This window comes from Nuphar pumila, chromosome 8, assembly GCF_984573655.1.
Source record: "Nuphar pumila chromosome 8, dmNupPumi1.hap1.1, whole genome shotgun sequence".
Lineage (NCBI taxonomy): Eukaryota > Viridiplantae > Streptophyta > Magnoliopsida > Nymphaeales > Nymphaeaceae > Nuphar > Nuphar pumila.
Genome location: NC_143256.1, coordinates 3,227,596 through 3,245,019, shown reverse-complemented (window position 1 = coordinate 3,245,019; position 17,424 = coordinate 3,227,596). Strand labels below are relative to the sequence as shown.

The following is a 17,424-nucleotide window of genomic DNA, read 5'->3' as shown; positions in this document are numbered from 1 at the left end:
TTTATAACGAATAAAAAGTTTTAAATTTTCTCAAAATTTGAAATTTGAAAAAGTTTTAAAAGGTTGGATTTTTTACATATGTTACAATTACGAAGAGCAGTAATAGAAATATGAAGCTCACAAGAAATGCAACTTTCTGGCTAGGGGTGACCATGGTTTGTCACTTGACATGGGGCAATCAAGATTCAAAACCCATGGGAGGATGTCCCTTAGGGCAAGGTCAAAGCTGGGTGTACTCCTGGGTGAACGTGGCCACCTCAAGAGTTTTGCCAACTAAAGGTCTGACACTGTGTGGTCGTTGATAGGGTTTTCCCTTGGTCTAGCCAAAAGAAAAAAAGATAACAGAAATATGAAAATCTTTCAGGACCCTTGGCCAGTTTCCTTTTTGAAGTTAACTGCGTTTCTATTGGAGGTATATAGTTAATGAGTAGTAGGTCTCAAACAGGAACCGATCATTTGCCCTAAATTTCAAACACGGGCCCGTTTCAATTACAGATATCAACAGTTCGTATTGGGTCAGATATCGACCAATCTAGATCCATTGATCAGTAGAATGAGGAGGATTCAATGAACAATCGGACACAAAACCTGTTTGTGGTTTTACGTTCAAATGAGAATGAGTTGTGAATCTGTGTTTGACATTTTCTAATTATGTTTTTGGTAAAATCTGATTAGCTATTTTATGCTAGTTGGATCAGTCTTGCGTACGGTCTTGCGTACACTCTTTTTCCATCCAAATTTGAACCTAGTTGTGATTCTAGTTAGCCAGTATCCAATTAGGTCAAATTCAGTAAGGCCGGCATCCAAACTGAATCCAACACCATTTACATCCTTAATTTCTAAGTTCAAAAGCAGGCCCAAATCAACACCCAGAGTTACAAAAAACTTGTAACTGAAATACTCACTTTACTTAATAACTTAAAAGACATTACGCGATCTGCATGCTTAGTTTTATAAGACCCTCTCTTGTATCGATTGATTTTGATTCATAAACGAGATTTTTTTAAGGCTTTAAAATCAATGGCTCAAAATCTTCATAAATATTCAAGTATTCAAAAATGGCATTTTTCATCAAAAAATACACGATCCAATAGTAGATTCCTAGCAAATTCACCATGCCAAGCACATCCACATGGTTAGATTTGCAAAAAAAGTGTTGGAAATACATCATATTTCTAGTTCTCATATTTCAGTTGTCATATTCTAGTGACTCTCTCTCTCTCTCTCTCTCTCTCTCTCTATATATATATATATATATATATATATATATATATATATATATATATATATATATATATCTTAATTAACCATGGATTAAAAATGTGAAATTGCCAAACTACCTTTGAGATTAGAATAACTTACAGTTTTAAAAAAATAAAGGATGGAATTGCTTTGGGAGCAACTAAATTTTTGATATATATACATATATATCCAGATAGAGAGAGAGAGAGGAAAAATGTTCCCAAGACTTGAGTGTTCTAACATGGCAATACACTAGCATTTTCTGGCCACAACAGCCAACGTGGATCAGATTGGCTGCAACTCTCAGGGCCACAACAGCTTAACCATGTTCAGGTTTGGCTTAAACGGGTTTGTGTCGCAAACGGGTCGACCCGCCTAACCCGTTTATTAAACGGGTCAGGTTCGCGTTAGAGGTATGCCAACCCGCCAACCCGGCTGACCCGTTTAATAAACAGGTTAGGCAGGCGGGTCAACCCGTTTACCCGAACCCGACCCGCCAACCCGCCCGCCAACCCGTTTACCCGACCCCGACCCGCCAACCTGTTTATTAAACGGGTTAACCGTGTCGTGTTACCCGTTTAATAAATGGGTCAGGTTCATGTTTGGCACAGCCCACCCGTTTAATAAATGGGTTGGGTTCGTGTTGAGGTATGCCGACCCGCCAACCCGACCCGATTGCCACCCCTATTGGCAGATGACTTGATCTGCTCTCCATATGTTGTTTAAAGCTGGTAATAGGGTTTAGGAGATAAGTCTGTTTACAACTTGTACATATTTAGAACTGTGTGTGTGCCTGCAAGCGGGCTCATGTTTTTTTTATAGGCAAGCTGGGATTTGGCAGACCCCCACCAGCTATACATCATAACATTGGGATTTGAAGTTGCAACGTCCCAACACAAGGGAAGGTGCACTAACAGCTCCTACCAAACAAGCGTTGCCCAATGCTCATTGCTACAATCCAATGTATGTAAAGTCCTGTTGGAAAATCATAGATGCAAAGTCTACCCACTCAATTATCTTATAACCTTCTAACTGTGTTCAGCATGGTTTGTTTGTTAGGGATCACATTTTGGATAATTTTTTATAATGTAAATTCTTTTTTTTTATTTGTAAAAATTTAAAATTATAGGCTGTTTGATTTTTTTTTTATAACCCACAGCCGAAGACCTGGTAGCGCTGGATCAGACTGCCATACCTACAGTCATCGCTCTGGCTTGCACAGAGACCTTGACTTCCCGTCTAGCAGCCAAGGCCTCCACCCATACAACGCCAACCCCCCTCGGGGCTTGAAGGCTGTTGATTAAAAACACATCTCTAAGTCTAATTGTCCATTTTGGTCTGGATTACCATATTATTATCTGGACCAAGCCAGATAACAAGCAAGCCTCCGCGCGGGGTTGATCAGGTAAAAATGTTCTATATAAAACGTCAATATAAAAGGTAGCATCTGTCATGCACGGCTGTTTTAGATGCCAAACAAACAAACAGGTGTCGCGTCTTTTGCGTTTACATTTTACAGTAACCTTGTGACCATGAAAGTTACGAGAGTAGTGAGGCGAGAGGGACATGGAACCATGGGAACACCCACGTGAAGGAGTAGCGTCACCATAAAGAAGAGAAGGTAAACCTCAGTTCTTAAAGTTGGTAGATGCAGTAGCCAACCACTTCAAGATCTTTGGCCATCTTCACGAAGTTAGCAGTCTGACAACTGGTCCCTTACTTTTAAAACTTTGAATGCTACTGAACAACCACAAAGACCAAACCCCCTTTTAAAAACCTCATCATCTCTCTCCCTTGTGCAACCCAATTTGGTTTCACTACTTCCACACCTTCTAAAACCTCTTAGGAGCTTCAAAAATAATGATGAGGGGCTACCTAATCACCGTACTGAGCTTACTTTTCTTGGGTTTCTTCATGTCCGGCTGTTCACAAAGCTTGGTTCCTGCAATTATAACGTTTGGAGACTCTGCAGTGGATGTTGGCAACAATAACTATCTCTTCACCTTATTCAAGGCTGATTTCCCCCCTTATGGAAGGGACTTTGCGAACCATCAACCCACTGGCAGGTTCTGCAATGGGAAACTGGCTACAGATTTCACAGGTGATAAGGAGTTGTTCTGAGGGACCCCTTTCTCTTTCACCTTTTACTGCCTGTACTAAATGATTCAGCCTGGACATGTCTCTCTCTATGGCTTCTTATTTTATGGTTTCCTCAACCTTCTCTTTTTTCCTTTTTTTTTTTTACAGCTGAGAACTTGGGATTCACTAGTTTTCCACTAGCATATTTGAACCCTGAAGCTACTGGGGAGAAGCTGCTGATTGGAGCAAACTTTGCCTCTGCTGCTTCTGGGTACTATGACAAGACTGCGTTGCTCGATGTAAGTCCAAAACTTTTTACAATTACCAGGATTTTAGAATGTCTTTTTTACTGGAAACTAATTAAATGGGAATGCTGGTTAAAAAAATTCAAGCCGCTATCCAAGAATATTTCATGGAAGGTGTTTGTAAGGACTTGGGAAAAGAATGTGCTTATGGATTTACAACATGTAAAACCATGAGACCTTAATTTAGCTTTCCTTCCACAAGTTTACCACTTGACTTCCAGCCGTAACTAAAACATCTAACACATAAAGACACCCATGACTCTCTCTCTCTCTCTCTCTCATGGCATCTGCCCCCCTCTCAAGCTGAAACTGGCTTTGCCTTACCATATATAGGCTTAAACTCTCAAGCTGAAACTGTCTTCCGGCTATCTTGCTTACCACATTTGGACAATTCTGCCGGGAAAGAAACGAGTGTCTTCCACATTTTCGTTTAAAGTGGATGAGTTGCATTTTCTTGTATTTATGCAGCAGTTCTATAATTTTTTCCATGAAACGGTCGATGACGAAAAAGATATCATGCATGCCCTTGGAGGGTCAAAGCTGGGTGCATGAGAGTTCTGCCAATGTGTCATAGGTGAAGGAAAAGTTTTTTCTCTTTGCCCATCGTTAAAAGCTAAAAAGAGCGAAGAGAAACATTTTGAAAATGCACCTATAATTTTGAGTGTTTTGATCATAATACAAAATACACAAAGTTTTGCGTATGGTAAAAAAACATACCTATCTATTTCCATGGTTAATTAAAAAGGCCCAAAGTTCCCTCTATTAAAGTTGCCGCCCTAAAATTATGATTTTAACTTCTTAAAAAAAAAATTATGATTTTACCCTAAAAAAAATTAAAATAAGATTTTTTTCATATAGGGCCAATCTTTTGTCGTTAATTCCAAAAATGGGCCTCACATTTTTTGGAATTCTAGATATGGGCCTCTGTTTTATGGAAGCTTCCGAACAAAGGCATGCATTTATTCAGGTTAAATCTCAAGTCAAATTACAATAGTAGCCTTCACTAAGAGTTCAAAGTTCAAAACTATATTTTACTTTTTCTTTTTTGTGAGGATGAATGAGTATTTTTTTAATTTTCCATCTCCACAAGGGTTTTGATTTTAAACTCCATCCCCACCTCCATTCCCGTTTCATATCCTTCATCCCCGGCCCAAACGGGGCAAGGCGGGACGGGCCCGTTTCCCTCCTGTCCACTGTCATCCCTAGGTGGGAAAGAATAAATGTGCAGAACCTCCAAACAAAGAGAAAAAGTGTAAATCAATAATTTTTTTATGTTTAACTGAACTTGTGTTAATCTTAAACCAAGTTAAATGGATGGAAGGGTGTTTTTGATTAACAGAAGTATACAACAAACAACAACAACAACAACTACTACTACGCTTTCATCCCAAAACAATTGGGGTTAGCGATATGAACCAAAAAAGAAATTCATTTTGGGTCTTCCACATGAATCCTTTTCCTCCAATCATTTCTATCCAATGCCATGTCCTCGGTGAGGTTCAAAGCATTCATATCCTTTCCTATCATCTCCATCCAAGTCTTCCTAGGCCTACCCCGACCTCTTTTAACTAATATATTTTCCCATTTCTCCAACCTTCTAACTGGAGCATCAATAGGCCTTCGCCGAATATGTCCAAACCACCGTAAACAATTCTCTCGCATCTTATTTTCAATGGGTGCAACACCTACCTTCTTACGTATCTCCTCGTTCCGAATCTTATCTTTTATTGTATTTCCACACATCCATCTAAGCATCCGCATCTCAGCTACACTCATTTTTTGAATATGATGTCTCTTGGCAGCCCAACATTCCGTACCATATAGTAAAGCGGGTCTAATAGTCGTCCTATAAAACTTTCCCTTCAACCGCAATGGCATTCTACGATCGCACAACACTTTGATTAACAGAAGTATGCTTTTAACTAACGGTGCATAAACTTTAGTGTGTTTTCCACAATATTCCAAACTTAAGACTGTATTTTATTAAAATTTTTCCAAAAAAATAACCCTTTGCATGAACACGGGTGCGTGCTGTACATCTGTGTGATGTATGACCTTAACACCAATTCAGTTCCACTCATCCCCTATGTCATCCCCCATCTTCATACCTCTCTTAAATCTTTTAAATCTTTTGAAGCAAATTGTTTTCATCATATCTGAACCTTACAGATGAATTCAGCATGATTGATTTAGTAAGAAACAATCTTGGATCGCATTTTCTCAATGCAAAAATATGAATTTTCTTTTAAATCACAAAGTTTTGTGTTTTGTCAATCATTTATTTTTGAATCGCCAAAAAATCCTGCACACGTTAGATTTTGGTTATTTAAATATCGTTCTTCACTAAATGAATGATGTCACATCTGTGGAATCCCATTTTATCAACCAAAACAACTTTCATCAATGAAATCCCAAGGAGTACTATGGGATGACATAGGGGGATACGAGTGAAACCCATCCGTCTAAACATTTCCCATTAGAATAGAAACATTTTTTAAAATAAAAATACAATTAGGCACTTATTTATGTGCTTGTTTTTCAACTGCGATATCATGTCTATCAGTCCACAGATTGTTGCCGTCTTTTAACTGTTTATTATATGCAAAGGGCTCCTCATCCACTCCATTCATGTCGTTTTCAGAGTTAACGAGAAGGCTTCCTTTTGCTTGCACCTATCGTATCATTGTTTTTTGTTTTTTATTTTCAAAAGATAAACTGCGTTTTTATTTTTAGGGCTAAGAATATCTAACTACTTTTTATAATTCAAATTCATACCCAAACATTTATAATTCAAAACCATAGTCACAAAAAAAAAACCAGCGAAGGGAAAATATGAGTCAGAAAAATCAAGTTTTTCTTTTGACAATCTTAAGAAAACATCAGCTTATATACATAAATATAAATGTCAATAATACAAAAACTAGGCAGAAAGAGTTTTTTTCGTGTTAATAATGGGTTAAAAACATGATATCTTAAAAATCCACCAAAATATTGCAATTTTCTTGGTATAATATCATCCTTTGAAAATATTGTGATTCTTCATTTTGTGACTATGTTTTAAAACATACCTCATTTTTTTTTGTAGTTGTCTAAAATAGTGCGTTCTGTTTGTTTTATATGGCAGTTCCTATTATTACTCAAAATCTCGATGTTACCTTTATAATTGTTAAAGAAGTTAATTTTGTACTTTATCGGTATCTTTCCCCATCTCCATGCCCATTTCCTTTTTTCTATTCCTCGCTAGCCCATCTTCACTACACTGCATTTCCCACATCTTGTCTATTGACACCTCCCCTTTCCATCTAGTTAGCATTCTAGGTCCCATGAAATTTGGCTCTCTACTGTCAAAAAAAAAATTCTTTTAGGTTTGCAAATGGATGATCAAAACCTCAAAGGGGTTTGGCGTAGTGGGATGGGACCTAGGCTTCTAGACAGGTGGTATAGGTTCAAAATTTATGGGCGTCGTCCCTTGTGCAAGGGAAAGCGTGGCAACTCCCTTGGTGTAAGGGGTAAAGCCCACGGAATTTTACGCTGCGAGATTTACGGGTCGGTTTTGGACTTGTTTGTTTGAGCTGTTGGGCACCAAGCTCAACTTCTCAACCAGCAACCACCCGCAGAGCGATGGTAAAGCCCACGGAATTTTACGCTGCCATATAAGTACAGCAGGCAGAGACAGTGCAGCTAGGTCTATGATCCTGAGGGTGGTTTCTTAGTGTAAATAAAAATAAATAAATAATAAAAAAAATACATAAGGGTTGAGACCGTGGCTGCCCATGGGTCCAAGGGCTTTGCCTCTGAGTGGGCAAATGTTCACCGATGCCTGCTCATCCAAAACTTATGTCAGGTCCATTTATTGGCCAACCCTACCTAATAGTTTTTTTTTTCTCTTTTTTTGGATAACCGGGGAAAAATTGCCTTACCAAGTTCATCCAAACAAAAGCCCAGGTAGGGATGGCAGTGGACCGGGGGAAAGCGGGGCCCCGCCCCGCCTCGCCCCGTTTGGAGCGGGGATGAAGGGTATGAAACGGGGATGGAGGCGGGGGTGGAGGATAAAATCCATCCCCGCCGCAGAGGCGGGGTGGGGGTGGACGTGCACTTTTCCCCGCCCCGCCCCAACCCCGCCCCGACCACTTTTCCCCGCAATATCCCCTCCCCGCCCCGCCTCATCCCCGTTTGGACCGGGGATGGAGGCGGGGGTGGAGGATAAAATCCATCCCCGCCGCGGAGGTGGGGCAGGGGTGGAGGATAAAATTTTGAGGCGGGGCGGGGGTGGAAGCCTTTTCCCCCGCCCCGCCCCACTGCCATCCCTAAGCCCAGGTCTCTTTTACCGATCGCTTTAGGCTCATGGCAAAGGATGCACGCCAATGGGTTTCAAACTTGTGGTGTCCGTCAAGATGGTGATGTGTACGAGTTGACTCTTCCAGATGAGCAGAACCCTCGTGGTTACATCAGAATCTTTTGTGAAAATTAGAATAAGTCTGGGCAGCTATAGCTTGATCGGAGTTGATAATTAGGTGAACAAGTATAATTGGATCTAGGTCAAAGAGCTATAAACAAACTCAATTTAGTTGTTTCTTTTGACCAAAAAAAAGTTTTACCAGTTTTCTGAAAATCCTATACTACAAAAGGCTTAGATCCTAAACAGATCTAGAACACCATCATTGGATCTTATAAGATGGACCACTGTTCAAAAAATCAGACACGATATTGACTCAGCATGAACCCTGACCCATATGATATAATTGGTTAGAGTCAGAGAGTAGGAGATTCAATGGGAGTGAGGGTAAAAATGGTGCGGATATTTACTTATCGTTTGATTAACTACAGTTAAAGCTAGCCATGCTTTTGAATTGCAATTTTGGTTTAGGTTCTAATCTTAAATATAAAAAACTTAGGGCCCTTAGAAACCAAGTGTTGGGCCTCAACCAGGTTTTCATCTTTAAACCCCAGTCTTGGAATTTGGAAGACGTTTTGAAAACTAGGTTCTGGAGCAAATCCAATTCAAAACCAAGTTTTGAAAAAACTTGGTGAGGGGTGTTTTTTCACTCTCAACTCTAATGCCACCCCTCATTCCTCCTCTTTCCACCATCACATTCCTACAACACAAACACGCCATTTTGTTCAAGAAATGGTTGGCCTGATACCACCCATGCCGGGCAGTACCGAGCTGGACATAATTTTCTCTGCGGTCACCCGTAGGAAATGACTGATTTTTTTTTATCGACTTTGCATCTGCTTTGGCCATTTTCTAGCCAGCCATAGGCCAGAAAATGGCCGTGCTAGTGCCTCCAGGCTAGGTCGACACTAACCTGGTCATTTCTCGATCGGTGACTGGCTGAAGAATGACCATTTTATTTTTTTCAGTTTTTTTTATGTATTTTTATTTTTTAACATTTTCTTTTGACTTTTTGGCATTTCTAGCCAATTTTTAGCAGACCAAAAAATGACATGGCTTGTACCTACTGGTCAGGGGAGCACCAGCCTAGCCATTTTTCAGTAAATGGCTTGCCAGAAAATGGTCAGTCATTATTTTCTTTTATTTTTTTGAGTTTTGAGGACCCAAAATTTAGTTTTCAGGTTTTGGGTCATCCAAACATCAACAAAACATGGTTTTTTGACAAACCATGTCCAATATCAAGTTTAAAGGTAAAACCAAGTTTTTATAAAACCTGGTTTTGCCTCCCGTCATCCAAACAGCTTAGGTTATGCATTTGTCAGTACCTCTTAAAAAATCATTTACTGCATCTGCAAACCGGCTGACTCGTATAGAAAAGTGACTCCCTGAGACAGCTTTGTGAAGTATCCATGAGAAATAACTAAGGCATGACAGTTGCGTAGTGCACTGTAATCATATATACCTTTTCTCATCGTCAAAGCTACTTCTCCTTTTCGCTAATGACACCTGATTTCTTGAGCTAGCAGCAATGACATGGCATGTTGGAACTTAGCTCGGCCCATGTTAAATGTGTGGGGGAGGTTTAGGCTATGTTTGAGAGTGTAGATGAAAAAACACTATTTTTACGTTGTCAAAACATGGTTTTGCCAAAATGTGGTGCTGTCAAAACACTGCATTGAGAAGGGAGTTAATTTACAGTCCCATCACCACATTTCAACACCGTCACAAGAGAATTTTTTTCCATTCTCGACACTATTTTTTTTTTTTGCTTATCCAAAAAAAGTGGGAGGGTGGTGTGTATTCTCCCCCGAAGACGGACTCTTTGCTATAGTGCGTGTTCGGGGTCTCAATGAGCGCCACATATGTAGGCACATGGGGATCGTATTCCCGTGTGTATCGGCATCACTTAGCATCGGAGTCCGATGCGGTTGCAAAGACTTAAGTACCCTTTCTTGCTATTCTTGTCATGAAATGATAGTTTAAAAAAATGATAAAAATGTCCTCTATTCAATAAAAGAGAAATTAACAACAGTTCGAAAAAAGGATAAAAACATCCTCCATCCAGAAAGTCGAGGATGATGTTAACTCTTCAAAGTCCAAACAACGAAACAAACATGAAATGCTCGCTTTCTTTTCCGTTTGAACTTTCTATCGTCATCATCTTCTTCTTCTTCTTCTTCATTTTCCGTTAAACACTCTAAAACCCTCTCTCTCAAGACAAGAAATTAAGGGAGGCAAAGAGCCAGCGATCCGATGGTGATCGTCATCTTCTTTCTGCTAGCAGTGGCCGGAATGCTGCCCTCGTCCAGCGGGCAACCCACTGCGGCGGCCCCTCCACCACCTTCGAGGGACACTTACAACAGAATCTTCCTCCAGTACACCGACAATAGAGTCTTTCAAAGTACAATCCATCTACCCCTACGTCGACAATACTTCCGATCGGGGCTATGCCTTCCAGACCACCCTCACGCTGCTCAACACGGGCGTTCACACCCTCAAGTCTTGGCGGGTATTCATCAGGTTCTGGCACCGCAAGGTCCTCATCTCGACCTTCGGCGTCGTGCTCTCCTACAGGACCCACCTCTTTGTCAACATTGGGAATGGCACATTCTTCTCCGGCTTCCCCATCACGGACCTCAAGACTATCATCGCGACTACAGTCTGATCACGGTGAAGATTGTGCTCAAGGAGGCGATGTTCGGCATCACGATTTACGATTTACACACAGTAGCGATTTACAAAAATCATGTAGCAAAAAAAAATTGAAAAATCGCTAAATTGAGTAGCGATTTACAAAAAGCACGTAGCGAAAAAAATAGAAAATCGCGGGAAAGGATGTTATGAAAACCTCAAGCAAGAAACTACCGAAGGAAACATATCAGTGTCACGATCAAGCAAAACACTTTAATGCTCTTTTTCAACAGTTATAAGAGGGAAAGAAAAGAAAGAATTTATACAAGGCTCAAAAAAAAATTTAAGCTGGGAGGCGCTGCCCCCCAGAGACCCCTGCCCGCTGACCACGCAGTGGGACCCGCATCAAGGGGAGCCCCCAAACCCCCCTCTTGTAAGGGCAAAAACTCTGAATCAGGCTCCACAACTCATCAAGTTGAACCATGCTACAGTCAGTGTGCAGGTCAGTCGGTGCTTGATGAAGCAGTGTAGGATCGTTTGCTGGATGTGCACAGAGGCAAAAAGAGAAGGGAGAGAGGGAGAGGGTTGATGTTCATGGCCTTCTTCAGGAGGGATTCCTTTCTCGGATAATCCTGCAGTGTAGGGACTAGGTCTTAAATAACCATCTTCGGGGTACTTAAGTCTTTGCAACCGCTCATTTTCTAGAATCATCGTTTTATGACACCAATGGAGGAAAAAGTACTTAAGTCTTTGCAATTGCACCGAACTCCGATGCTAACTGATGCTGACAAACATGGGGATGCGAGCCGTACGTGCTTACATACTTAACGCTCATTGGAACCCCCGAACACGCGATGTAGCTAACGGCTGTCTTTGTGTGTGTGTGTGTGTGTGGTGGTGGTGGGGGGGGGGGGGGTGGGGGGGGGGGGGGGGGGAGGGGGACATATAACCTGCTTCAAAAAAAAGTGGTGTTGAGAATGGAGTCACCAAAAACATTCTCTTGAGACGGTGATGAGATGTGGTGATGAGACTGTCAACTTAATTCTGTTTTGGCAACACCTACTGCTCCCAAACAACGTTAGGTATGAGAGCACAAGAGAAAACCACAACACAGCTCCAATTCAAGGCTTCCAAACAGAGCTTTACGTAAACGACCGCTTTGGATAGAAGGGTTAATTGTAGATGTTGCTATCCGATTGGCACGAGAGAGAGAGAGAGACGACGATGATGATGAAGAAGAAAACGAAAAAGGCCAAACTGCACTCACGAGGAAATGTGTTTGAGACGTCGGTTTTGTTTGTCACCTTTCCTACGCAACGACTTGGTGTTTAGATTTTTGCGGTAGGCTGCAGGTGTCATAACACTTTGGCACTGAGAATACACCCTTTGGTGCTTTCTCGTTTCACCTGACCCTGTCATTGGCACGAGATGACCCCTTCATTAAGGCAACCACATGCATGATCGTTGAAAATGAGAAGTTTGGTGTCAATTAAAAAAGGGCAATAGTTAAGGAGCATGCCGGCCAATGATAATGTAATGGCATCTCGTATAATTTCTTCAATGGCAAACTCGTTGCTTTTGGGCATGTGCAATCATTTATCATGAGATGTGACCATGACAATTACCCCATTTTATTTTCTTCTCATATTTATCTTTTCCTTTTTTTTTAATGCATTTGGTTGGTTGGTTGGGCAGAAAGCCATTCCATTGTCACAGCAGCTAGTGTACTACAAGGAGTACCAGTCAAAGTTGGCTCAAGTAGCTGGCCAGGAGAATGCCACAACGATTCTCTCCCAAGCGGTCTACATAGTGAGTGCTGGCAGCAGTGACTTTGTCCAAAACTACTACGTGAATCCTCTCCTTTACAAATTCTACACTCCTGATCAGTTCTCAGACTTCCTAATTCAAATCTTCAACAGCTTCATTCAGGTCAGTTAAAATTTGACAGTGTCGTTCAAACCAGCTGTAGATATCATGTCATCTTTTACTCTTCGAAGGTCACGCTAGATGTATGCTAAGGTTTCTGAGGATATATATATAAATGTATATATGGCACATGCAGAATCTATACGGATTGGGAGCAAGGAGGATTGGAGTCACATCTCTACCACCACTAGGATGCCTTCCTGCGTCCATCACCTTGTTTGGTTTCGGCAGCAACGATTGTGTGACGAGGATCAATGATGATGCCAAAGGCTTCAACAATAAGCTCAACTCTGCAGCACAATCCCTACAAAAGAAACTGAGCGGCCTGAAGATCGTGGTCTTTGACACCTATACTCCTCTGTATGATATCATCCAGAATCCGTCTAAAAATGGTAAGACTAACTTGATGGTAATTATGGAAGATTCTATGCTACAAAGAAAGGATGTAGTAATAATTTAGGCACCCAGACTGGTGGTCTCATCTAAACAACCCTCATATTCGTGGGTGTAGTAGTCCTATATATGGTTGGGGTAAATTGGATGTCTCTAGTTTAATTTTATGTTGGGTTTTCAGGTGATCAATGCTGTTTTGTTAAAAAGACCTAGTAGCACATGCAATAAAGCCTGATGGTATCATGCACTGGAGGTTGGACCACACTTTACCCTCCTCAAAATAATATTATGAACAGTTTTAATCGCTTCCATAGCTGCATTGGTTAGGGTCATTTATGTGGTTGAGGATCCCATTTTGGTAGTATAGGTTGGACTGTGTCATCCATCTCATTGGTTGCACTAGGCCCACTCATACCCGATGTAAGTGGGATCGGTGAACCTAGCTAGCTAGAACCCAAGGGAGACTATATATATATATATATATATATATATACTTCCGAAAGAGAAGCTATCAGACATAAATGCACCAGGCCTTTAGGCAAGGTAGGCTCTTCTGCTGTGGAACCAACCTGCAGCCTGTACTCGAAACCATTTTATAGTTATTATATATTTCTGGTTAGATCAAGTGAGAGACGAATGAATCCATCCCCACCGTCAATTCCTAGAAATAACGGTTGAGATGGTTGGTCAGACTGTGATGTAGATGTAAATGTCAGCAATGCCACATTGAAAGATGATATAGGCCAAGTAGCAAACCTGGATCTTTTTTGTCCACAAATAGATTGGACAATAATACATACCATAGGAAACAAGATGGATCTAGATTTTAGGATGCTTTTAAACCATTCTCTCCTGATTGTGACCTGTTAATTTTTCACTACTTTAAAAATCGAATCATATATGATATCTTGGAGATGATTAAGCCTACCAACATGGTAAATAGATCTTTGCTACACCCAACATTTGGTGGCTAGATCTCTGCAAACAAGAGTGGGTACCATAAGGTGTTGTGGGTGTCTTGAATTTTGGGCCCGCTCCAATTCATGATCAGGCCAGAAATATTTTGGTGACCGTACAATGTGGATTTTCAATCGAGGTTTGTGGTGGTGCGGTATGGATCTGTTTAGTTTTGTAATTTTTCTTTTGTACTAGCTAGGATTTATGCCTTTCATGATATTTGTAGTTGCCTCCCTTTAGAGTTGGGTTATGAGAGTTTAGGGTGTATTAGGGATTAAGGTTTTGAGAGCTTTGTATCTTGCCTCTGTTTTTCTTGTATTTGCTAGTGGATTTCTTACCACTACTTCACCTATGGACGTAGACCTGAATGCTAAACCACGTAAACCTCGTGTCTTCTTTTCTTCTCTTTACCTTGTGGTTTGCTTGGTTTCTGTTGTGGCTTGCATATAACAGAAAGTATGGTGGGTAATTAAGAACCACAATAGCTGTTGCATATCTAAAAAAATGTGCAAATTTTACTAATTGTCTGGGTGGGCAGGGTTTTTCGAAGCAAGGAAGGCATGTTGTGGGACGGGGACTCTAGAGACCGGAATCTTGTGCAATCCCAAGTCAGTTGGCACATGTGCCAATGCAACTGAGTATGTATTTTTTGATGCGGTGCACCCAAGTGAAGCAGCAAATCAGCAGCTAGCCAACTCCCTCTTGCTCCAAGGCATCTCTCTCATTGGATGAGAAAGACTTTCTATGTTGCACAAATCTGATCTGCTCTAGTGAGCCCCTCGCTAGCTTCTTCTTACTAGTGTTCTTATATGTGTGCCAAGTGCTTGGAGAAATAAACCTTGGCGTATTGGTGATATAGAGTATTTCCATTTTCGAAATGAAAAATATATAAGTTGCTTGTGATAGATATTCAGTTTCATTTCCTGTACTCGTAATATCATTGTTGTGTGGGAGACAGCACTTGAAATATATAGCCATCTTCCTTCTGGATTATTTTGCATCAAACTTTGGCATATTGTGGGTCGGACGTTCCAATTTCTAAAACATGTGTGTATGTGTGCGCGCGCATAGAAAATGAGCAGGTGACGCACTTGTGGTGATCCTGACCTTAAACTGTCTAATCAAATAATTATATGATCCAAAAACTACAAAATGTGATGCACATTTATGGTGGTTTGCTTAGTCAAAAAGAGGTTTGGAAACATACAAATGGGATGTGCAAGAAAGATTTTCCAATGCTTCGAAAAATCAATGGTGCTAGAATTTTCCAAAGTTTTATGACAAAATTTGGTTCTTCCTCAAAAAAGTTATGATTCAAGGAGTGACCTCTAAAAAACAATTACATTAAACAAATTTATAGGGCCACTTGAACGAGAGAGCTTTTGTTGACTGGTCTTAGTGTACATCAGGCGCATACTTTAATAAGTGCAGACCAATTAATTACTCATATGCCATGCCTGAAGTGTCCCTCCCACTCGTTCCACATGGCCTGGTAGCCGCGAAGAGGGGTAGGAAATGGGAATGATCAATATGCTTGGCTCGGCTCGCCCCCCCCCCCCCCCCCCCTCTCTAAGGCCCCGATTTCTATTCTCTCATGGCCGGACTAATGGACTCTCGTAGAATTGGATAAGGGGTATGGAAATAAGTCTAAAAGATGATATGGGCATGCCTAATAGGAGATGCCATTTAGGGTTTCTAAGCTCAACATAGAAAGATGATAGAACAAGAATGGATCCTAGATTCGGATAAGTAAAAACTAATATGAGGAAAGGGATGGGATGATATGCAAGGCACCGGTAGGAGATTTCCTATATGTGTATATAAGATGATAATAAGAAGAGGCTGGGACATGAGCTAATATAATCTGATGATGAAAATGATCAATAGTAGAAGGGCATGTATTCACCTCATCCTCATCCCACCTAACCCAGGTTGTAGTAAACAAAAATCTCTTAAGAACTGAACATATTAGGCCTCATTTCTCGTTCTGCCCCATTCTGCCCTATAGGTCTTAAGTATTTTATGATAAATTTAAACCATTAGATGTGTTTATCATGATTGATTGTTCCAAAACTCTCTACACCAGTCTAAAAAAATCATTAAGGAACCTGAGTCAGTAAACAAACCCAAGTTTTAGATCACAATGGAAGATCCAATCCAGCTGCAATTGAAAGAGATGACCCGCATGGTCAAAGATCTGCAGGCTCGGAACAAAGGCAAGAGAGTCTACACTAGCAAGGATTTCTATGATGGCCTCAAAGGGGATGACAGTCTGGAAGACTGGGTAATCCAAAAGCTCATTTGGCCATGTTCTTCATAGAATGCAGTTGATTCAAAAGAGACAACAAAGCCTTATTCATATGCTTTCCACGCAGTCTGGAAGGCATAGCGGCAAAATGGTATGCAGAACACATCAATCCTATAGAGCTGCGAGAGTTTGACAAAGTTGTCAACTTGTTCATCAAGTGGTTTCTCTTTAACACTGAAGGTCTATCCACATTAAATCATCTCTGCAACCTCAGGCAGAAAGAAAATGAAAAAGCTAGAGACTTTATTTACAAATGGATATCCAATTGCAATCGAATGAGGGATCTGATATCGGAAGGGCATACATTGTCAGTGAACCTGAATAATTTCTCCCAACCTCTGAGGGGTTTGATCTCTACTTCCCCGACACGATCCTTTGTCGAATTGATAGAACGAGCTGAATGACTCAAAATGAAGATAGAGAATGGTGTATATGAGAGCCTCACACTCTCAAAGAGCAGCCCAGACACCAAGAAGAAGTCACACTTCACCTTCTCTGCAAATACCATTGGCAACAACAATGACAAAAGCGAAAGGGGTGGCAGAAAAAATCACACTGGCAGCTCAAGAAACCCAAATCACGACAGAGATGACCACATAGGTCGAAAGAACAGAATAGACAAGCAAAATGACAATCCTCCCTCAAATATCCAACTAGAATTAAAACCACAAGGAACACCAAAGCATGACGGTTGGAGATACGACCGTGAATTTACCCCCTTAGAATAGCCGCTCAAACAAGTTCTTGAATATATGATAGCTAAGGGGATGGTTAAACTTTCAAAGACGATTGATCATCCTGTGATCAGGGAAAGATTTAAAGATCAGTTCTGTAAGTTCATCGGACAATGGGTCATGATACCGAACACTGCTTTGTCCTCAAAAATATTATTCAAGACTGCATTGACAAAAACCTCCTTGTAGAAGAAGAAGAGGATAAACCAGTCAGCTCATCGACTTAAGAACAACAAATGCCAATGTTTTCCCGCTTTCTTCTTTTGTCTTCTTTCCTTGTAAGAACGTCATAGTCCTAGTTTCTTCTGCTTAGTTGGTCATCCTCTTGTAAATATTTCAGTCATCCTCTTGTAAATATTTCAGTCATCAATGAAATATTAATTTTCTTCTCTTTACTATATTGGGGCATCTTTTATTTTGAAACTCTATTTTTTACTTCAAGCATCTTGTATG

General features: G+C 40.7%; 1 protein-coding gene across 1 annotated transcript; it reads left to right on the top strand.

Annotated features, from left to right (window-relative positions):
* The first annotated feature begins 3,037 nt into the window (after positions 1-3,037).
* Positions 3,038-14,934, top strand: LOC149829452 (GDSL esterase/lipase APG-like). The gene is made up of 5 exons (XM_090015950.1): positions 3,038-3,343; positions 3,490-3,620; positions 12,349-12,582; positions 12,716-12,971; positions 14,468-14,934. The coding sequence occupies exons 1-5, from the start codon at positions 3,103-3,105 to the stop codon at positions 14,659-14,661; spliced, it is 1,056 nt and encodes a 351-aa protein (XP_089872076.1). The 5' UTR covers positions 3,038-3,102; the 3' UTR covers positions 14,662-14,934.
* The last annotated feature ends 2,490 nt before the right edge of the window (positions 14,935-17,424 follow it).